Raw genomic sequence first — 24,175 nt, 5'->3', positions numbered from 1 at the left:
GTATTCTGTTTTGAATTGCATGTTTTAAAAATGTTTTTAAATGTTACAACCTGTTTATTAATTCACAGTTTATTTAGGATTTCTAGAGATATTATACAAAGATAAGCCTAATGAATCAATGCCAAGACCAATTTCAGATGCAGTCTTTATTAGCTCAGAAAATCTACACAAAATGTACCATTCTGTAAACATGCTTTCCTGTGACAGAATAAAAACCAACCTTCCTAATAAATGTCATGCCTATCAATAATGACTACTATAAGAATTGAGAAATAACACTACCTTAAGCAGAACTCAAGCAAATAAATACTATTTCAGCCATCTATTCCTAACACAACTCCCAGCTGATGGACATAAAGTGTATTTCCATCTGAACCTTACAGAGAAATTCCCAACTGATCAATCTCCCCATCGTCTAGGGACCCATCCCACCACGTTCTCCAGGAGGCTGAAGATGTTCTAGGCTCAAACCAGATTTCTCTCCCCAAGAACTAGAATGTAAGCTCTACGGGGACAGGGATCTTTGGTGATTTTATATACCACTGCATTCCTAGCACCTGGAACAGTAGCTAGCACTTAGTAGGCACTCAGTAAGTACTAGCTGAATAGAAAAAACAATAATGTGGCAGCCCTGGGATTTAAAGCCTGGCTTTCTGAGCTCTGAAGTCTATTATTCTTTTTTGCTACCAGACTTTAAAACAGAACATCCTTTCTGGTTGACTAAGCTAAAAGAAACCTTCCTGCCAAAAAACAAACTAAAGAGAAGAAAAGTAGCATTCAATAGGTATAGTCACAACATCTTGGAACTATCTACAGCTGGACACAGAGTAACCAATGTAAACAAATAAGAGAAGTGATTTAAAAAAAAAAAAAAGTGACATTGCATGAAAACTAATTCCAAGGTGAATAGTTAACCATAAGTATTTGTCAAAAGAGAAATGAAGGGACTTTCCTGGTGGCGCAGTGGTTAAGAATCCACCTGCCAATACAGGGGACACAGATTTGAGCCCTGGTCTGGGAAGATCCCACATGCCGTGCAGCACCTAAGCCCGTGCGCCACAACTACTGAGCCTGCGCTCTAGAGCCCGCAAGCCGCAACTAGAGAAAGCCTGCACACAGTAATGAAGACCCAACGCAGCCAAAAATAAATAAGTAAATAAATAAATTTTATTTGAATAAAAGAGAGAAATGAAAATTTTCACTATAAGGTAAAATGTTTCAAGATCCCATAAAAATGAAAAAGATCTTGATTCTGCACTGATTACCTATAAATTTATGTTTTTATAAATTTATATTCTGGATATACTTCATTTAATCATGCTAGGGGAAAAGTTTTGGTTAAAAAAAGGTCTTTCGGGGCTTCCCTGGTGGCGCAGTGGTTGAGAATCTGCCTGCCAATGCAGGGGACACGGGTTCGAGTCCTGGTCTGGGAAAATCCCACATGCCGCGGAGCAACTGGGCCCGTGAGCCACAATTGCTGAGCCTGCGCGTCTAGAGCTTGTGCTCCGCAACAGGAGAGGCCGCAATGGTGAGGGGCCCACGCACTGCGATGAAGAGTGGCCCCCGCTTGCCACAACTAGAGAAAGCCCTCGCACAGAAACAAAGACCCAACACAGCCATAAATAAATAAATAAAATTAAAAAAAAAAATTTAAAAGAATCAGAGCTTCTGTCCAAAGTGGCCCTGAATGATTTAAAAAAAAAAAAAAAAAAAAGGTCTTTCTATCCAACACATAATACGTTTTCAAATCTGTTCTTTCTCCTCTCCCGCTATAAAAAAAAACCCGGATGGGAGAAGCCTAAAGATTACTGCCACCAAAGCCAGTTCTTCTGGACCCAGAGGTTGATAGGTATTACTTCTGGTTGATATTCTGTTATTTTCTTTCTCCGTCCCACCACACAGATAATATTAATCACAACTAGATTCAGGAGACATTACCACAGATGATAATATAAAGCCCAGGAGTCAAATCACCAATTACTAAGGGCCCTCACCACACTGCCCTCTCTGATTATGGAAACAAATTAACTGTCCCATTTCTAAAGGCTGATATGGGTGGAAATTAACATTACAATGGTAACAAATATCATTCTTCCTTATTAAACATCTTCTTAAATGCTTAGTCCAGGAGCACCTGCAAACATAGGACAGACTTGTCTTTTTAACTCAAGTGTGCAATAAGTACCTTGCTCACCATCTAAAGGCAGCCTTTTATTTCTATCACTTGGTCAACAGAGCAGACCATCCTCCCTGTATGTGGTGCAACACAGACAAATCCTAGCAGGAGGTGAAAGCACAGAATACAGTTACAGCTGGTCTTCCTTCGACCTCTATTAACGCCCTCCATCACAGAAACTCTGTAAGGAAAATTCTGTGAAGGAATAACAGTCTTCACACAGCCTGTAAATCAACTGTGCAATACAATTCTAAACATCCTCCTAAAAACAGGCTCCCAAGTCAATGAATTTAAACACCTTCACATTTTTTTTTTACACTTCAGCATTGTTTTTTCTTTGTGTAAACCAATATAATTCATTTCTTTACTTGACTGTAACTCACTATGTTTCAGAAGGTTTCTGATTTTGTAGCAGTTCAACAATTATATTCAGAAATAGATCTCTCCAAACGCCAATTATAAATAATATTGGTTTCCTTCTCCAAATCTTCTTCAAATTTTTCAGTTCTCCTGTACATAATTTTTATATATAAAGAGTCAGTTGTGATAGATGTCATATAGCTGCCACAGATAAAAATGCTCTATAAAATGATGTTGACAAAGAACAATCTTATACTTTAGTAATAATACCAAATGCTGAAGATATAATTAAACTACAACCCCGAAATGTTGTTATTGATAGTGCAATTCTACTCTTGGAAACTTTTCACAATATACTGATTTTAATTTAAAAAGCCCTTTATGAGCATTGTTGTATGATGTACATTTCCTAAAAATTAGAAAACTACTTATATCCAACAATTAAGAACAGTTAAGTAACTTGTGGTATATCCTTCAGCAGAAAATTAACACAGGACTTAAAAATGGTTAAAGAGCTCATGGAATAAAATCGCATGGAAAAATAAGGACACAAAATAGTTTTGAGATTACAATTAAGTAAAATATGCAGAGGTTAAAAGTTTGAAGGGGATAATTATTGTGTTAGGGTGAGAGGATTATGAATTTTCTTTCTATTCACTTTTTCAAACATGTATTGTTTCTCCAATTACAAAGAAGCTAAATAAATATAAAGAATTTTAATGGTAATAAAATGAGACAAAGAGACAAAACAGAAAGCATGCTAGATTAAATGGGAAAAAAATATGTTTATCTGCCACACCCACGAGTTTACATCATCCCTGAAAATAGTGTTCCGTATCACCAGCACTGGGTATCCTCTCTCCCACCACCTTGAGAATCTCCCCAACATCCTCACATACACTAAGCTCTTCACAACACACAGTGGAGTTCAGGGAAATGTTACCATAATGTACACAGAGAAGAGACTTTTGCCATACTACAGAAATTCTACTATTCTGGGAACTTAATTCCTTGAGATGAACTCAAAGATGAATTCCAAGCTTTTACCACGCTTTATCTCGAAAACAGAATTCTAACTAGTTTTCTATTTCCCTAACACAGCAGGATTATGTTTATGGAGAAAGTTAGTCTGACATGAAAAGATAACTCAGGAGTCCATATTCAGTTCATTCCTTAAACCAAGAGAAATCAAAATGTAAACAGACAAGTGGTGAAAACAAACTAAAGTTCCCAAACATTCAGGTTCTGTTTGTTTAACATGAGAATGTTTGTTCAAAGATTATTAAATTTGCCAGTGGGGTAAGGACTTCACAGCAGAAAACACGTTCACTACACTGAGAATACAGTATAAGAACCTATCAATAGTATATCAAATAAGGAAAAAAATCCAATAAGTCTCAATCCAGATGCCAATTTTTCATACAATTTTTTCCATGAGCATACAATCTTTCTATATATTTTTTTAAATTAATAGAGCCTCTTTAAAAGAAGATCATTACTAAGCACAGCAAGTACAGCTATAGCAGAATGGAGGGAAGGATGAAACACCACCATTTGGTCAGCAAGTACTGTCTGAATGCTAACTACCTCTGGGCATTTGTGAACAGTGACGTCCATGAAGAATAAGGAAGATATTATAGTAAGTAGTCATCCCCTGACTTCACAGAACTTACTGCCCAACAGGGGAAGAAGCACACCAACAACAGAAGTACAGAAGGAAGCTTCTTTCATTCAGTCAGTCACCAAACACTGATTGAAAGGATGCCTACTGTATTTCAGGCACCTTGGGAAAGGCTGGAGAAACGTGGTGGGAGTTTAAAAAAAAGACTGAAAAGCTGTCAGCGTGGAGCTAATAATTCAAAAAGAGAGGTGGGCTGTATTCAAAAAACCACATAAGTTAACCCCAAAAATACGACTCTGTGAAATGCTGAGAGAACAAATGAAAGGTTAACTGCATAGTAAGTGAAGGGAACCCAGAGACAGGATTATCGAGGCCTGCGCAGAGCGGTCAGGGCAGGCTGAGAGAAGGGGTAATGGTGAAGCCACGACTTGGGGGATGAGTAAGATGGAAGTGGGACATTCCAAAAAAGACACCTATATAGTATGATATGGCAAGAGATAGTGCTGGACACACAAAGACCAGGCTATAATTAACGACCTTAAATTCCATACTATGGCTTTTTATTGTGTGATTTTTTTCTTTTTAAATGAGAGAACCTAGAATATGTTTTCGCACTAGGTTCAGACGTTACACAGACATGACAAAGTTTCCGTGGCAATAGGGAAAGTATGTTAAGGACAGCCAGAAGTGTAACCTAGCTTGTAAGTAACCTAGAAATAGAAAACAAAATGTGGAGCCATGACAAGTTTTAACAATGTAGGACTGTCTTTTTTCCTATCAGGTGCAAGCTTACCCCTATGATGCTCAGCCCTTTAAGGTAGTCCTGACGAGGCTGGGCTTGAGGAACACATCCAGCAAGCACTATTTTCTTGTTCTCCTCTTGAGCTTTTCTAAAAGATTGAAAACAGTGTTAATTCTTTTCCTCACAAGCATACCCTTGGAAACTGATGTTAGTGCACGTAAGTTCCCTAAAACATAACAAGCCCATCTAGCATCAAACAGGATTTTCTTACAACTGCTTCAAAAAAATGTATTATAATAAGACTTCTGAACTATGTGTCTATTTATCACACCATAAACAACACAATGGCAGTCCAATCTGATAATGTCTTTCATTACAGCCTCATTATAAAACAAAAAATTTTACTTATATAGAATATTCAAGGATATAAATCGTTCTTGAAAACCACATTTTCCAAATAGACATTAGCCATTCAATTATTTTAAATCATTCATTATTTTAAATATTAATATTAAAACATACTATATGATTTCCCAGTCTTTTGTCTAGTATAAAAGTAAAATATACATTGAAAAAATTGAAAAGTAAGAAACAGAAGGTATAATACTCCCTCTATCCTGAGAATTCACACATCTCCTCACTTCTGTTCCTCAGAGACTGTCTGCAACTTATAGATTATTTATGCTTATGTCTAGACAATCCCTCTCATATGCAGGTATGATGTGTAACTAGACCTGCGTTCACTATAAATACACAAAGATGAAACAATATTTTGTTTTACAACTTCCATCCAATACACCTTGTGTATCTTTCCTTTTGTTTCTTTAGTTAAAGATCAGCCTCATCCCTTTTCTTTGTATTTTATTTTTTTAATTGAAGTTCAGTTGATGTACAATATTATTGAAGTTACAGGTGTACAACATAGTGATTCACAAGTTTTAAAGGTTATACTCCATTTATAGTTATTATAAAATATTGGCTATATTCTCCATGTTATACAATATATCCCCATAGCTTATAGCTTATTTACTTTATACATGGTAGTTTGTACCTCTTAATCCCTTACCCCTACCTTGCCCGAACCCCTTCCTTCTCCCCACTGGTAACCACTTGTTTGTTTTATGTATCTGTTATTTTTTTGTTAAATTCTAGCTTGTTTTATTTTTTAGATTCCACATATAAGTGATATCATACAGTATTTGTCTTTCTCTGACTTATTTCACTTAGCATAATACCCTCCATGTCCATCCCTATTGTTACAAATGGCACAATTTTGTTCTTTTTTATGGCTGAGTAGTATTCCATTGTGTGTGTGTGTGTGTGTGTGTGTGTGTGTGTGTGTGTGTGTGTGTGTCTATACACCACATCTTCTTTACCCATTCATCTGCTGAGGGACACTTAGGTTGCTTCCTTATCTTGGCAATTGTAAACAATGCTGCTAAGAACATTGGGATGCACATATCTTTGTGAATTATTTATATATATATATGAATTATTTATATATCCTGGATATATACCCAGCGGTGGAACCTCATCCTTTTTAAACATTACAATGTGGGTATACTATAGCTTAACTATTTGTGTTCTGATAGGCATTTAGGTTATTTCCAATTTTTCACTATTACAAATTTTTTCACAATACACATGCATATAGACATATGCACACACATACACATACAAATACATGTGGATGGATAGATAATCTTTGAATATTTGAGACAGTATTTCTGGATTATAAAAACCTAGATGTGAAATCTATGCTAAATTTTCCTAACATAAATTCTAAGAAGTAGAAATGTTGGTTCAAAGGTGTACATGTCTGGTTATTTTATTAGGCATTTCTTTTTTTTTTTTTTTAATTTATTTATTTATTTATTTTTGGCTGTGTTGGGTCTTCATTCCTGTGCGAGGGCTTTCTCTAGTTGTGGCAAGCGGGGGCCACTCTTCATCACGGTGCGCGGGCCTCTCACTGTCGCGGCCTCTCTTGTTGCAGAGCACAGGCTCCAGACGCGCAGGCTCAGTAGTTGTGGCTCACGGGCCCAGTTGCTCCACGGCATGTGGGATCTTCCCAGACCAGGACTCGAACCCGTGTCCCCTGCATTGGCAGGCGGATTCTCAACCACTGCACCACCAGGAAAGCCCCTAGGCATTTCTTTACTTAGGAGGAAGTTGGGATATATTTTATGTGGGTGTTACTCATTTGTCTGGGCACACATGCATACAGCAAACATTGATTCTGTGCTAGAAGACAGTGGTAAACCAAGCAGAGCTAACAACTTTTCCTAGAAACTATTCATATTCTTTACCCATTTATATTAAAATTTTAAGTCTTCAATTCTTTTTCAAGTACGTGGGTTTGGGACTTGTGATGCTTTGTTTACTTTTTTCCACTGGTTGCTCGGGTATTGTGTTTTGTACACCAACTGTGTTTCTGAGCCCCCCCACCCCGGGCAATGTCTAGGTATCTGAAACCAACTGAGAAAGCTAAGGGAGTCAGCAGTCCAGTTTCTAGACTTGTAACTTTCAGACTACACCACCATGAAGCGAAAAGTCTCTATGCCTGGCACCCTTTTTTGTTTCTGTCAACTTTTTCAAGGCTACAAATTCAGAACTGAAAGCCTAAAAAAGGTGGCAGGGGATGGTTAACAGAACTAGCTATGGGTGATCAACAGCCACGCCAAAACCCCTGGGAAGTATGCAGAGAATGATTAAATGAATGAACGGGCAGAGGACAAAATACTAGTTTAACAGCATCCATAAGCATTTCAATTCCGTAACTTCTTAAAGTACTCTGGTATAACTTTTCCATTTGGAATCCTGAAAAAGCTTGTTAACAGAATCAAGAAAATCTGACATTGGTAGATTGCTTAACATATCCAAGAGAATTACTGCCTGGCTCTGCCACTTGGTTTTACTTTTTTTTTTTTTTATCAGTACCAAGCACACCATTGCACACAAATAGTTTTCTTGTAGTAAATGTGAAATACCTTATCAAACAAAAAAATCTTTCCATTTACATTAATAACATGTACAAGGAAATAACATCTGGTTTCTTCACAAACTTTAGCTATGCACCTAGAATCACTGCCAAATGTTCAAGGGTCTGTGAGGTAACCAATTATTAAATCCAAATTAAAAAGCTGGCTTCCAGGGTTTCCCTGGTGGCGCAGTGGTTAAGAATCTCCCTGCCAATGCAGGGGACACGGGTTCGAGCCCTGGTCTGGGAAGATCCCACATGCCGCGGAGCAGCTAAGCCTGTGCACCACAACTACTGAGCCTGCGCTCTAGAGCCTGAAAGCCACAACTACTGAGCCTGCACGCCACAACAACTGAAGCCTGCATGCCTAGAGCCCGTGCTCCTCAACAAGAGAAGCCACCGCAATGAGAAGCCCGCGCACCGCAATGAAGAGTAGCCCCCGCTCGCCACAACTAGAGAAAGCACGCATGCAGCAACGAAGACCCAACGCAGCCAAAAATAAATAAAAATAAAATAAATTTATAAAAAAAAAAAAAAAGCTGGCTTCCAGTAATGCGATTCAATTACTTAATTATTAAGCATGTCTAAGACATGATAGTGAGTGTTTAAGGGACCACAGTAAGAGGAAGATAGGCACTTTACACTCGACGAGCTTCTGGTTTATAATGGATGAGATGAGATGTAAAAGGACATAAACAACACAGCAGCAAGTAAAATGCCCTAACGTGACAGAAAGATGTACAGGCAACATATCATGGAGGGACAAAGAATATGCACACAGAAAAATACAGTAAAAAGCTTTATGAAAAAAGTTGAGAGGATTTTAAGGGGAGAAGGAGTCGGAGAGGGTGAAATGGAGTCAGGAAAAGCTCCAGGCAGTTGTTACACCACGGACAAAGGCAAGAAGGGAGGAAGTTAGGGGAAAGCATTTCATTATAGAAAGAATTTCTATATAAGGGAGACTCATAGGGCTCATATTGTGGAAGGAGCCTTACAAAAAAGGCTGGACAGGCTCCAATGTAGTGGGCAGTGGGGAAACTTTAAATTTTGGTGGCAGAGTGGACACAGAGTAGAGCCAAACTTTGAGAACAGGACCCTGGTGGCAAGGTGCAAAATGAAATACACGGGGAAAAGAAGCCAGTGGTTGGGGAAATTCATTTAATATCCTAGACAAAAGGATGTGAGGACCTGAACACATGTGGAGGATAAAAAAAAAAGTTAAAAGGAGATGAGTTCTCCTGCTAGAATATACTTGAGAAACCCCAGGGATGAATCATAGGTGATGTCAAGCTTTTGAGTCTGAGGCAGGGATTAACAGACATTTTCTAAAAAGAGCCAGAGAGTAAATTACTTCAGGCTTTGGTGATCACAGGTCTCTGTTGTAAGTGCTTAACTCTGCCACCTTAGAGCAAAAGCAGATAGACACAGTACTTAAACAAATGGGTACATCTCTGTTCCAATAAAACTTTTTTAAAAACAAGCAGCAGGTCAGATTTGGCCCAAAGGCCAGAGGCTGCCGATCCCTAGTCTAAGAAGATAAAAGAAAAGTGGTGCCACTAGCTGTCAGCAGAAGCTGAGTACTGGGATAGAAGGAAATTCCAATAGGACACACCAAATCTGAGGTTCTGCTAATGCCCATCAAGTCTCTGGATGCAATTCAGCTGGCTGGCAATAGAGCTGGGGGTAGATTTTTGAAATGTATTCCAAAGTGATGGCTGATGATAGTGGATGCAACAATCCCTAAAGGTGTGGAGAGAATCCTTACTGAGTACAAAACTGTAAGGTTCTTTAGCAATGTAGAAGCATTCCCATAGGCTAAAAAATATTAGTGTCAAAAACAAAAAAAGGTAATATCACCACCAACGATACTATAACAGCAATAATAATCATGATTAGCATTTATATGTACTTCATCAAGGTCACCAACATATTTGAAAACAGTATAGCCAATATACAACTACCCAGGGAAAGCATTCTGCTAACTTTATCAACACTAGACCAGGTCATGAAAGAACAGTCCAAGGCTGATTTTAGGGAGTAAGCAGAACACCAGCAAATTAAGAGGAAATTTCAAAATAGAGAGGTTTAAATAATTTATTTAAAATATTATTTCATGCTTTTATTGAATTTGGCTTTAAAATGCTAGGGTAGACCAGAACTATAATCCAAAAATCATACCCCAGCTATGGAATATTGATGCTACACTCTGTGACCAAATAAAGTACCAAAAGTTTTAATGCAATTTCTCAAAGAGTGTTCTTGTTCTAAACATTCCTTTCTTACATCCTGTTCTTCTTGTTTAGTAAACTTTGTTCAGGTTCATAAGCCTGAAATAAGGCCTGAAAATTTCTTCTTTAGAAATGTACCCAGCACAGACATATTTTTTAAAGCCTTATCCTTTAACATATGAATGCTGATAAGAATAATACCTTAAGAAATTTTAAAATACTATAAATTTCCATGTTTTCATTTTAGATAGCCTTGAAATGTCAATTAAAATGAAAATTGAGCGCTCGCTTCGGCAGCACATACAGTTAAATGAAAATTGAATGTAAAGTTAATTCAATATAATCATTCATATTTTCTTGAAACGCATTTCTAAATTAAAACAGAGATGTATCCTTGTCTAGAGCATTAACCTGAGTAATAAAGAAAACATAAAGAAACTTTTTGTTCTTTTCTGCCAAGCACCAAATGAAAGAAATAATTTGTATAGAATCTTAAAATTCACAGCATCATAGAAAACACATAAAGATGATATAATATCATTATCTCACAGATGAGAAAATTGACATTCAAGAAGACGCAATGGTCGAGGTCCAAAGTTCCACACTTTGTGGATTTAGTGCTGGAGCTGGGATGAGCAGCCAGCATCTCCTGAGTCCCTGAATCCTACATTTCAGAACACAAATCAAACTTGAGCTTTGATTGTGTAATAAACACTGGAGCAAACATTTCTTGATTAAAACAACACAGAAATTGACACAGATTATAATATATTGAATGTCTTCAAAGTAGAAACACAATTCAATATTTCACAGCTCTTGTTTTCCTGAGTCTTGTGAACAAAATCACAGTCTAATAGAAGAGTAGTAAATTCATGGATCTATCAAGAAAAACTCAGTTCTCTGTAAGTAGCAGGTGAAGAGGAAATGTTGCTTCTTCTCCATGTTCATTTCTCTTATTCCTTATATCCTTCCTGCAAACTGATATTTAACCTATATAAAAATACTCATAGTAATATCTAAGTCTTCAGTCAAAATTTTCTTTTATGAAAAACTATTCTTAAATATACATCTGATTTTTTAATTTCTAAATGTATATTGATACCACTCTAAAAACAGCAGTACTGGAAGAAGGGTCAAAACCAATCTGTTTCTATGCAAAGCAAGCACTCTTAACTACTCTGCAAGTGAGTACTGTCTGCATTCAAATACTCAAGTGAGAGGACACTATTTTAAGTATTTATGTGCAGGCATGTAGCCATGTGAAACTCATAAAAACACCTCGGCAGATAATCTAAGATAAAACAACTAAAGATCTATGTTTGTGATCTATTTCCATAACCACGATGCCCTTCTTTTAAATTTTGGAACAACCAGTCAAGGAGGAAAGACTTTGCAGCAACAATGCAACTGTCTCCAGACATGACTGTTATCAAGACTTGCAGAGTTAGGCTAGGAGCCATCAGAAGTTGAAAATAAGGTTACTCTAAGTCTTGACAGGATTTATCAGTCTAAAAAATAATGCAAACAGATATATTCAAATAGGTAACTGGGGCTGTCTGGAGACATTCAAATCCAAAGTAACTGGGGTTTAATCTCAGGGTCACAATACTGAATATTATTTTAACCAACAAAGCTAAAAACGTAATTGCACATTTTATGCCCCATGAGAAGAAAGAATGTTACCACACGGGGAATGGTCTTCATCGCACTAGAAAAGAGGAGTCTGAAGGGTAAAAGTTTCTCAACACTTAATAACAGTGGTAAACAAAGTAGGCACCTGAGGCAGATTATCATAGTACAATAGTTAATCCTTTTAGACACAGCAGTCATTTCTTTAAAGTGTATCTGGATATAACAAGTTGCCATTCCCTGATGAACTGGCCATATAAAACCAGTGAAGAAATTCCCACTTGATTTCAGGTTCAATAGGTTTCCTTTATTGTGCTTACTGCAATACAAGTTCCTGGGTTCACCTATAAGAACTATTATTTATTTAAAAGTCATTAATTCAGCATTTTATTTTTCCATTCTACCATTCAGTCAGTCACCACATGCTAAACACAAGGGAACAAAAAAAAGAAAAGGATAGTCTCTACCCTCAAGGTGTTCTCTCAATCTAGTGAGAAAAGGAAGAAATAGGCCTCACAACCCAGGTTTTTGCGTGCAGGGGAAGAACAGAGATGCCGAGGTCGCGAGGATAGCTGCGAGCAGCCCTGTGGGAGAAGAAGCATGTGCCCGTGTAAAGAGACCCAAGGGTACCCAGTTATGAAGGAGACGCGGCTTCTCTGAATGCAGGGCTGTGGAACGCTGACTCCCAGTGATGTCCCTGAGGGACCAGGTCAGGGACACAGAGGGGGCTGAGCAAGCAGGACCAGAGACTTCCTCTTCCTCCTACATCCCGTTACTGTGCTTTCATCTGCTCCACCTATCAACAGTCTGTGAAATATTGTGTTTGAAGAAAGGATTCTGTGACTTTAAGAAAGATGGTGAGAATAGCGCATGGACTTTTTTTCTTCCCAGCTTCATTGAGGTATAATTGACAAGGACATAGACTTCTGTGAAGAGGTTAACAGCGTAAGGAAGGTTGGTTCATTATAGAAAAGGGAATTTCAATGAGAAGTATAAATATGTTTTTTTTAAAAAGCTACAGGGGAAAAGTGATGGGGGAAGGGGGAGAGACCAAAGACAGGAGGGGTGGCAAGAAGCAGGAAGAAGAACCTCCTGCAGAAATCAGAAGATGGGTGACTTGTGCTTGCACGCTCACGAGAGGATAAGAAACACAGTAAGAAAGCACCAGGCGGGCCTGGGTAGCGTCATGCTCCAAAGGGAATCAAGGGCAGAGAATGGGAAAGATTCCTTAGGCTTACGGGAAGATGCTTCTCTCTGAATCCCGCCAGGGATTCTGAAAGGAAATATTCCAAATTGTAAATAATAGTTATCTCTGTTGGATAAGGAATTAAGAAAATAAAGAAGACACTCATAACACTGTTTTCAAAAGCCTGACACCAAAACAGGGCAAGGGAAAGATTCCCCAGCATCTGTGGTCGGGCATCGGGACCAGCTTCTCGGGAGCCATCATGTTGGGATAAAGACCAATTTCAGAGGATTATGTGCCATATTCCTCCCTATTTACCTCCCTAACTTACTTCAGGTAACCTCACAGTGCTCCTCAACATTCCCAGACATCCTCTTGGATAGGAAGGTTGCCCAGTTAAATAAATTTTACCCAGATGTTTAATATTTTCTACAATATTCCTTATAAATGGTCCTGTGGCTTCTGCTTTACTTCCTCAATGGCAGGAAGTTCATTACTTCAAAATTTCCTGTTTAATCACTGTACACATGTTTTTGTCCATATGTTATTATTAAACTCTACCTCTAGATAGCTTCCACTTATTCATTCTAATTTGCCTTCTTTCACCTCCCAAAGCTTTATTCCCTACACACTGGCCTACATGCCAGGCAAAACATATGTAACCATTCTCAAGGAAATGTTTCTAAAATACATGGCATGCTTACATTTCTTATTACACAAGATACAGTGAATCTAACTGAACCTATAGTTGATTGCCTTAAATAATCACAGTAGATATAGAATTTCACATCTGTAAGAGACATCCAAAACTTTCTAGCCCTATCATTTCACTTACAAAAGAGGAAACTGAGGATTAGAAGATTAAGCAGATTGCCCAAGGTCAAAGTAAAGACAGTACTGGCAGTCATCCAGCACTGCCCTTTGCCTTGATATAATGATGTCCTAAGCCAGGGGTTACCAAGGTCCATAAGGTTGTACGGCCCCATAATAAATAATTTCAAGAAGCCATATATATTGATTCTTCTCTTTCTGTTGTGTCAGCTATTACTTCTCAATATATTTCTAACTTGTCTATTCAATCTTCCACCACCATTTCTAACTGCCATGCAATGAATCTACAAAAATTTCTGGAATAAATGACAACAATCAAAAACTTCATTTTATATATGATTTTCACAAATTCATTAATGCAATATTTTGTGTCTATTATGCGTACAATATATGCTTAGAAGTCTGTCAGATATCAAGAGGAATTTGTGCCTCAAGCAATACACAGGAAGCTAAAAAGACCAAAAAAGAAAGTTTGAAATATGCAAACTGAACAGACATACAAATCAATATTTTAAGTACAAGGTTAGAACATCAAAAAGAACAAATAAATTTACAGAGCAGTGGTTACCAAACTTTTCTTTTTTTTAATTTATTTTATTTATTTTATTTTTGGCTGTGTTGGGTCTTCGTTGCCGCACGCAGGCTTTCTCTAGTTGCGGCGAGCGGGGGCTACTCTTCGTTGCGGTGCGCGGGCTTCTCAGAGCAGTGGCTTCTCTTGTTGCAGAGCACAGGCTCTAGGCACGTGGGCTTCAGTAGTTGCAGCTCACAGGCTTAGCTGCTCTGCAACATGTGGGATCTTTCCGGACCAGGGCTCAAACCCGTGTCCCCTGCATTGGCAGGTGGATTCTTAACCACAGCGCCACCAGGGAAGCCCCACCAAACTTTTTATCAAGGTACCCACCAGTTAAAAAAAAAAGAGATGGACCTCAAATACATAAATACATACAACTGTATATAAATCATACACATGGAGTACTATATTAATGTATATTAATGTATTATGTACATTATAAAATATACCTTAATATTATATTTTTTTAAGTGAAATGCTGCAAAATAACTTTAGTGCTCTGAGTTCAAATGCGAGGAGTTATTGCAGGCTCAAATAAAGGATTAGTAGGCCTCATAATATCTGGTGTAATGTTATCAATCACCTAGAACTTTCTTTTCTCATTTAAGGGGACCAGAATATGCCACCCCAAAATATGCCACTTTGGAATAAGAATTCTTTTGAGATGAAGGCAATTAAGAAACAGCAGACTCAGGAAAAAAGCTCTCTCCCCTCTCCCATCTGGATAAAAGCAGGACATAAATTTCCATTTGTAAAGGTGTCTCCCTCTCTAGTACCAGGAAGAGAACTACTCCAGAGACAGCTCTTATCACCAGACTCTTACCTGCATAACAAGCCTTACTAAAAAGCCTTATTTATCATATATTTCCTAATCACCTTCTCATAATTTACACCTCCCCAAAAAGCCCCTTTTTCCTTTGTCTAAACTCTTCTCCACTCTTTACCCCCTTTGTTAAGATGGTATATAATCTCCAAATTCTAACTCCTGCATACTTGCATAATTACAACTGTTTTGTTTTGTTTTTCCCGTTAGTCTGTCTTTTATCACTTTGATTCACATGCCCCAGTTGCTGAACCTAAGAGCGTACATACAAAGAGATGTATGTATTTTTTTCCCTACCCTACATCATGAAGTGTAAGGTTCAGTGGATTTTTTTATGTAACTTCAAGATCCAAGGCAAAGTAAGATGAGTGAGGCTAGTGAAAATCAGACCACTGTATATATGATACCTCACTACATTTAAAACTGCGTTTAGATATATATGGAATCTAGAAAAATGGTACGGATGAACCTAGTGGCAGGGCAGGAGTAAGGATGCAGACGTAGATGGATGGGAGGCTGGGATGAAGTGAGAGAGTAGCATTGACATATATACACTACCAAATGTAAAATAGATAGCTAGTGGGAAGCAGCTGCATAGCACAGGGAGATCAGCTCGGTGTTTTGTGTCCACCTAGAGAGGTGGGATGGGGAGGGTGTGAGGGAGGCTCAAGAGGGAGGGGATATATGTATACAAATAGCTGATTCACTTTGTTGTACAGCAGAAACTAAGACAACACTGTAAAGCAATTATACCCCAATAAAGATGTAAAAACAAACAAACAAAAAAAAACCCAAAAAACTGCATTTAGGACTTGCACAGCACTTAGTATTTGAATCAGTTATTTTCTTCTTGATAAGCTAGTTAATGTAAATAAAACACTCCTTCCTTAAAAGAAGTAACATAAAAAAAAATAACCTAAAGTATATGACATGTATATTCCTATTATGGAGATTATCCCCATAAAATGAAAAGCAAATCTGTAATTACTTCACCTCCCTAAGATCAATACACCAATACTCTACTCATAGCAAACACTTTAGAAGTTAATACCGTTCAACAGAGGAAAGGAGCAAAGAGAGAAAGGAAAAAGAAAAGAAGTTTTTTTTAAAATAAAATTCCGAGGTATATCAGTATATAGGAAGACCTTAATAAAGTGACACTGAAAAGAGATGCCCTGATCAGCTGTTACATTTATTCAATTCACCATCCAATTTTCATATTTCATTATAGTTTACTCTAATTATCACATTCACCACGAAAGACCAAAATTAAATTACAACAGGAATCTATATTTTGAGCAAGGAATGAGGGAAATTTACAGTTCTGGTTCCAATTAAAAATGGGATTACAGGGCTTCCCTGGTGGCGCAGTGGTTGGGAATCCGCCTGCCAATGCGGGGGACACGGGTTCGAGCCCTGGTCTGGGAGGATCCCGCGTGCCGCGGAGTGGCTGGGCCCGTGAGCCACAACTGCTGAGCCTGCGTGTCTGGAGCCTGTGCTCCGCAACGGGAGAGGCCGCGATGGTGAGAGGCCCGCGCACCGCGATGAAGAGTGGCCCCCGCTTGCCACAACTAGAGAAAGCCCTTGCACAGAAATGAAGACCCAACACAGCCATAAATAAATAAATAAATAAATAAATTTAAAAAAAAAAAAAATGGGATTACAGGACTTCCCTGGTGAGGTGGTGGTTAAGAATCTGCCTGCCAATGCAGGGGACACGGGTTCCAGCCCTGGTCTGGGAAGATCTCACATGTCGCGGAGCAACTAGGCCCGTGTGCCACAACTACTTAGTCTGCGCTCTAGAGCCCACGAGCCACAACTGCTAAGCCCGCGCACCTAGAGCCCGTGCTCCGCAACAAGAGAAGCCACCGCAGTGAGAAGCCCGCTCACAGCAACGAAGAGTAGCCCCCGCTCACTGCAACTAGAGAAAGCTCGTGTGCAGCAACGAAGACCCAATGCAGCCAAAAATAAATATAAATAAATAAATAAATTTATTTTTAAAAAATGGGATTACAGGGATAAAAGTTCTGAAGGAAAATGCATACTTGGTCTTATATAGAGTTCCAACCTGAATACAATCTGAGCTACAGTACTATTAGATCCCAACCTGGTTTCTGGTGGGAGACCCAGAAAAAATTAGAATTTAGAACTGACTTAAACAGTCTGAGTAAAAAGCTGTTGTAAACACTTATAAAAGGTTCCTAAACAAAATTTTCAAGTTTTTACATCTTTTTCAAAGTCACTTTTCCAAAGAGGTATTAGTTAATGGAAAAACTGATCCCCTGGAGGAGGTAACAGAAAAGTGCTTCGTTATTTAAAATAATACAATTAAAAAGTGGCCAAGCAAGAGACACTTGTGCCCTGGAAAAGATAAGAATCTGCGGGAGTTGTGTCTTTGGCTAATTTACACCTACAGGACTGAGGCAACAGAAGAGACTAAGCCAAGCTGCTTAACTGTGTTTCAGCCAGCTCTAACTCCTGCATGATCAAGAGGTTTCATTGGAGGCGCAAGAGGCAGAGAATATCAGTATTTCAGGGCACTATTAAAAAACTTATTTTTAAAGTTGAACTAGCTAATTCAGAAGGAATTATCAGTACTGTTCTTATGGCAAATGATTTACAATCTTCAGCACTGACCTATAGTATTGATACTATATCAATAGATATATATCAATCAATAGCTCTTCCAATAGATTTCTCTCCCCTACAAGACTATAAGCTCCCTAAGGGCAATGCCTAGATATGATTCATTTTACACACCTCACAGTACATTTTCAAGAAACCTCTTGCAACTTAATAAACGAATGAAAAACCAATTAACAGGAAATAATACTAGAATCAATCATTAACTAAAGTTGTGATTAAGAGCCATGCTTATGGCTCTTAAAATTTAATAAGGCCAACACTAAGCAGCAATCCATCTTTTTCATCATCAGAAGCACAGATAATCCAATCAGAGGAACTACCTTTGATTAGTGTCAACACCATTTATGTACATTTGAATTTTACGGTAAGTCCTCAGACTCTTTCATAAATCAAATAAACAGTTCATAAGAATTACTATCATATTCTTAAGAACAATTTTCTTTGTGTTTAAACAGCACGGTTTTCCTTTCAACTCTCTCCTTCGTCCCCTCCATCACTCTTTCTTTAAAAATTGTTTAAAATTTTCATTTTATCTTCAGAAAAGTAATACAGCTATTAGTTATAATTACTCTGACCTCAGTTCAGAAAGGTACTGATCACAAATACAACTTTTTTTTTTTTAACTTAACAAGAAAAAAAAAGATTTTTTTATAGCAGCAACCAACATAGTTGGTCACAGACAAACCTTGGAGCCACTACTCCACTCCAGTCCCAGAAAGCAAAGCAATTTCAGTGAAACAAACACTGCTTTCTACGTGAAAATGCCCCATTTACCAACATCAATGTACAAAACAAAATCCATTTTGATGGGGAAAAAAAACTGTCAAGTTTTTCCTGTTTGCAATGCCAGCAAAGGACAAACTTCATCACCCTGATACCAATGTCAGACTGACATCAATTCAAATTATCAACTGAAATAACCAAGCAAATGACATTCACCATTTAGCAACACGACTTAAACCAAAGTATACCATAATAAACTAAAGAGAGGATTTCTTCATTATTACTTCATTATTATCAGCAGAGTCATACAGAAAGAGACTACAGGCTCCCTCTGAGCCACACAAAACAACATGTTCAGAGTGTCTCTTCCATGTTCAATGTTGTCGCCAGGGGGAACAGAAAAAACAATGAAAAGGCTGTATGTATACATGAAAAACAACACAAAGGACTGCAGCAATTTAAAAAATTTTATTTAATCAACTAATACGTATGGAACAATCACTATGTAGCAAGTATGAAATATGTGGGGTGAAAAATTATATACGTTAAGGATGAAAAGAAAGATTTGGTTTGCTTTAACTGTATAATCCTATTAATTATCCATTTCCCTTTATATGTAGAAACAAAGCATGTCATTCTTGGGATGCTTTTTTAATTATTAAGGCTAGCTGACATCTGTGGTTAATTTAAAGGTTCCACTTCCCTCTGGAGATTTTTCTCTGAATTCTACTGAAATTAATCAATTAATTGGCCCTTTAAGTAACTATATTTTACTAATGCACAGGAGTATACACATACATACCTATATATATATAAGAAAAAGAGAGAAAACCAACACTCTGTTAGACTGATATTCCCTCATTTTTATCTCAGAACTAATAAGGTACTACATATTACCTGTATTTTTACACATGAAAAAAAATTAGACTGTTATGGTCACATAAATAATATAAAAAATCCTTAATTTGAAGCTAGAAAAAAAAAGAAATGGGACTTGAAAGAAATAAGAGAATTATATTCAGAATTACTGCAGAAAAACTGCTGTGGAGGAGCAGGTTACAACTGGAACCACAGCAGCCGCTGGCGCCAGTGCCTTACTTAAAACACAAAAAACAGGTGTGGAAATTTACTATATTCTTACTCCTTCTAAAAGGTAAAGCCAAATTATGTACTTTGATCCCAGCAGAGAGCTGAGATGACCAAATGAACAGAAACACCTCTGTGCCTTCCCAAAATGCCAGAGAAGACGTAATTTATACATGGGAAAGGGAACACGAGCAACCAAAGTCATGGAGCATTTGTGTAAAACTTTAAAAAAAAAAAAAAAAAAGTGACTTTTCCAAAGAAAACCTATAAATCAAAGGTGAAAGGAGCCTAGAAAAAGCTGATCTCCATAATTAAAGATGGACAAACAATGATTTGAGTCCCCTGTCCTCACAGCAATTGGCTTCCAGAGTTACCTACAGGTTATGACCTCAAGTACAGCTCTCAACATAAAAGCAGAAGGTCTTATATGTGCACCTGTGAGCATTAGCACTGCAACCAGGTAAGCAGAGCAGTGCCACCGAATGACTTAAAGCCACCACAGGGCCACAATCACCACACCTGAAAGAACTCCCATATTCACAAGAGGAAGCCATTCCTCAGCCAATCGTGATCTTATCATCCTTTCTAGCACCCCCTTAAGCAAACAACTAGAATCAGAGCTCCTAAAAATAGAACCACATTTACTGTATTAACACACTGAAAAAGAAAAACCAAATGATCATCTCAACAAAAGCAGAAAAAGCATCTGACAAATTTCAAAATCCATTCATGAAAAAAGTCTCAGCAAACTAAAATTAGAGGAGAACTTCCTCAAATTGATAAAGGATATCTATAATAAACCTACAGCTAACATCATGTTTTCTCCCTAAGATGAGAAACAAGGCAAGGATGCCCATTCTTACCACTTTTATTCAATATTGTAATGGAGGCCCTTGCTAAGGCATAAGGAAAGAAAAGGCATACAATCACAGAGAAAAGGAATCAAAAGGGTTTCTTCACAAATGAAATGACTGAATATGGATAAAATCCTAAAGGAATAAAAAGCTACTAGAACTAACAAGGTAGTTCAGCAAGACCACAAGATTCAAGAGAAAGTAACAATTCCTGAAGATAGGCAAAGACAATCTATCATATGAATGAGAGGAGTTCCTGAAGAAGAAAAAGAAACCCGAAGGCAAGGGAAGGGAATACTAAAAATTATAATTCAAGAAAATTTACATCAAAAAATTTAAAAGTTTTGTCCATACATTGGAAGATTATACTATATACCTGAGAACATTACCCCAGAACAATAAGAACAACCAACACCAAGACACATTCTAATAAAATTACTGGACTTTAAGAAAAAGAAAAAACTCTTTTGAGCTTCTAGGCAAAAAGAAAGCATTACTTACAAGGAGGGAAAAAAATTACACTGCCACCAGACTTTGAAACCAGTGCTCTATGCCAGAAAGAACAGGTGACCCAAGAATTTTATATCCAGCAAAACTGACTGTATATACAGTATAAGGAGCACTAAGTAGTATCAACATATCATGACTAAGAGACTGTTGTTCCTAGGGGCCCTTCCTAAGGAACCTACTAAAACATACTTCAAACCACCAAAAATAACTAGAAGGGTATTTACATGGGGTCTCTGTGGCAGGCATTAAATACATAGTTATTTACGGAATGAATATCAAATAAGGGTTGAAAGTGAAAAACTGAGTATGTAATGACTATATGATTTGACAATGTAGATACAGAATTCCCATTAAAAATATTTGGGAGGAGAATGGGGATATAGCATTTGCAAAACAATCCTTTTAACTTTTTCAGTAATCATGACTGGTGATGTATGTACAAGTACTATTATTATTCTGAAACTATTGTATGTATAAGACATCCCGTATCAGTTCTCCAGCACCTTGTCATAGAGACTCAATTGTACCTTACGTTAATTATCTTACAGAACTATTAGAGTTCCAGTAATTAGGCCATTCATGTAATGTGCACTGGGCACTTTTCTATTAACTTTATAGGAAGCTGCTTTTTGACACTCTATGGATTGACTTATCAAAACGCTAGTTCAGGGAAGTGTCATGTTTGAAGCAACAGGTTTAGCTCACTTTGTATACAGAATTTTGTTATCTTTAATAAAACTGGTTGGAGGGAAAAAATAATAAATAAATAAAGCAGAATAAAGCTAATGAGGACTATGGGATAATTCTAATTCTATCATCCCCTATGTTCTTGAGAACTAGGATTCTTGGTGAAGAAGGAAGGAAATATATATGTAATATATGAGATTAAGGTAAAAATCTATAATCTTAAATGTAAATTGGGGCTTCCCTGGTGGCGCAGTGGTTAAGAATCTGCCTGCCAATGCAGGGGACACGGGTTCGAGCCCTGGTTTGGGAGGATCCCACATGCCGGGGAGCAACTAGGCCCGTGAGCCACAATTACTGAGCCTGCGCGTCTGGAGCCTGTGCTCCGCAACAAGAGAGGCCGCGATAGTGAGAGGCCCGCGCACCGCGATGAAGAGTGGCCCCCGCTCGCTGCAACTGGAGAAAGCCCTCGCGCAGAAACGAAGACCCAACACAGCCAAAAAAATAAATATAAATAAATAAATTTATTAAAAAAAAATGTAAATTGGAAATGTCAATATGAACTCCTGAGGTATTTTGTCTTAAAAGTTGTGTTGGAGTGTGGATGCGTCCACTGAAAAGACTGGAAAAGCCTAGGAACAATAACCAACGACAGAAGCAAAGCACCCAGGTGTGGTGATGAAATGCCATTTCCCACTGAAGGAACCAGGGCTCCTTAGAGAAATGGTTGATTCCATGTCTGGGATGAGAAACGTCCACGATGAGCTTGGAACATCTTATCAAACCACCTGAGAGCAAGGAAGCCATCAAAGAATACCAGGGTCATGTCAAAAGGACTCAGAAATCAACCTGAAGGGGATCACAGTGGCCAAAGACAGGACAATTTGAACTTGGGTAAGAATCGCAATTGACTGAAGCCCAAATATGTTTAAAATCATGAGTTTCTAATCATACTTTAAAAGAAAAAGGGGCGGGGGACTATCAGTCACCTTCTGAGAATGATAGGATCCAATTTACTATCTTAGAAATCGGGTAAATAAGGGAATCTAGAATTTATCCTGCCTTTCTCTATAAACTCTACCAATGAGTAAATAGCTGATGAGGGGAGACATCTCCTTATCAAATTATTACAGCTAATCTCTGACAAGATGATATAATAGAATGTCATCATTTTCCAAACCCCAAAGAAATAATGACTCACGGCGTTATACGTCAACGGCTGGTAGCATCGAAAACAGAGAAACCACCACACATTACGAGCCTCCCAATGAAAGAATACAACTCAACCTAAAATCCTGCCAAGGCTCTATACAAGCTGCCAATTTGCAGCAAAAACAGAGGACAGAGGAAGGTACTGAACTGCACTTGAATATGCAATCAGCAAAATCTGGACTATGGAGAGCTCGCAGGTCAAAAGGCCCAAGTTCTTCAACAGGTAAGTTGTAAGGAAAAGAAAGAGCTTAGAAGGGGAAACCTATTGATTAAGAGAGATTTTAAAATACACTTCAGGTTTTTTTCTTAAATGGGCAAGATTTAACTGCATTGTCTAAAAACAAAACATGGGTGATAAAGCCATAAGGGATAAAGCCATACAGAAGTGATTATTATAAAAGTCAAGACAGGACTTCCCTGGTGGCGCAGTGGTTAAGAATCCGCCTGCCAATGCAGAGGACACAGGTTCGAGCCCTCGCCCGGGAAGATCCCACATGCCCTAGGGCAACTAAGCCCATGTGCCACAACTACTGAGCCCATGTGCCACAACTGCTGAAGCCCGTGTGCCTAGAGCCCGTGCTCCACAACAAGAGAAGCCACTGCAATGAGAAGCCCGTGCACCGCAACGAAGAGTAGGCCCCACTCACCGCAACTAGAGAAAGCCCGTGCGCAGCAACAAAGACCCAATGCAGCCAAAAATAATTAATTAATTAATTAATTAAAAAAAAAGTCAAGACAGTGCTCATCTATGGGGGTAGGGAGAGAGCTCTGACTGTGATGGGGGATGTAAGGGGGTTTCCAGAGTGGCTAGCAGCGTTTTACTTCTTGAACTGGGGGGATAGTGACAGGGGTCTCTGCTTTAAAATAGTTCCCTAACCTATACGTTGTTCTGCAATTTTAAAACTTATCATTGCATTTTACAACAAAGTTAAAATAAATCTCTAATAAAAAATACTCTAGAACTAAATAACCAGAGATTTCCCAGTAAACAAAAAGGAGAAGAGAAGTAAAACTGTGGTAGCCATCTCTAAAGCCTTTTCAAACTCCCTATATCTCAGAACCCACATGAAAGCGGTTTTAACCTGTGGTATGTAAACAGGATGTCACAGTTAGCTGGAAGAACCCCAATGCACGCTTGTAGAAACAAAACTGTATGTTGTCCTCTGACCATCTTTGTTGGCGGTAAATGGAATGACACTGAAAAGACCAAGTAAGTCAGAATTATTACTGAAGATATTCTAAGAGAACATCACAAAAACTTGTTTATTTTCTATATTTTGTGGCAATTAATTACCCTTTATACCACTGAAAGGACA

The 24,175-nt window shown here is 38.0% G+C and overlaps 1 protein-coding gene across 2 annotated transcripts in view; it reads right to left on the bottom strand.

Moving 5' to 3' along the window:
* The window catches only part of CDKAL1 (CDK5 regulatory subunit associated protein 1 like 1), a 648,187-nt gene that overhangs the window by 475,694 nt on the left and 148,318 nt on the right, over nucleotides 1–24,175 (bottom strand). For both annotated transcript variants that reach the window (XM_059940691.1, XM_059940692.1), the window contains one exon: nucleotides 4,951–5,047. In XM_059940691.1, the coding sequence (XP_059796674.1) occupies nucleotides 4,951–5,047 (97 nt within the window). The remainder of the gene's footprint in view (nucleotides 1–4,950; nucleotides 5,048–24,175) is intronic.

Source organism: Balaenoptera ricei, chromosome 11, assembly GCF_028023285.1.
Source record: "Balaenoptera ricei isolate mBalRic1 chromosome 11, mBalRic1.hap2, whole genome shotgun sequence".
Classification (NCBI taxonomy): Eukaryota; Metazoa; Chordata; class Mammalia; order Artiodactyla; family Balaenopteridae; genus Balaenoptera; species Balaenoptera ricei.
Note: the sequence above shows the minus strand (reverse complement) of the source record. Positions and strands in the feature narration are given on the sequence as shown.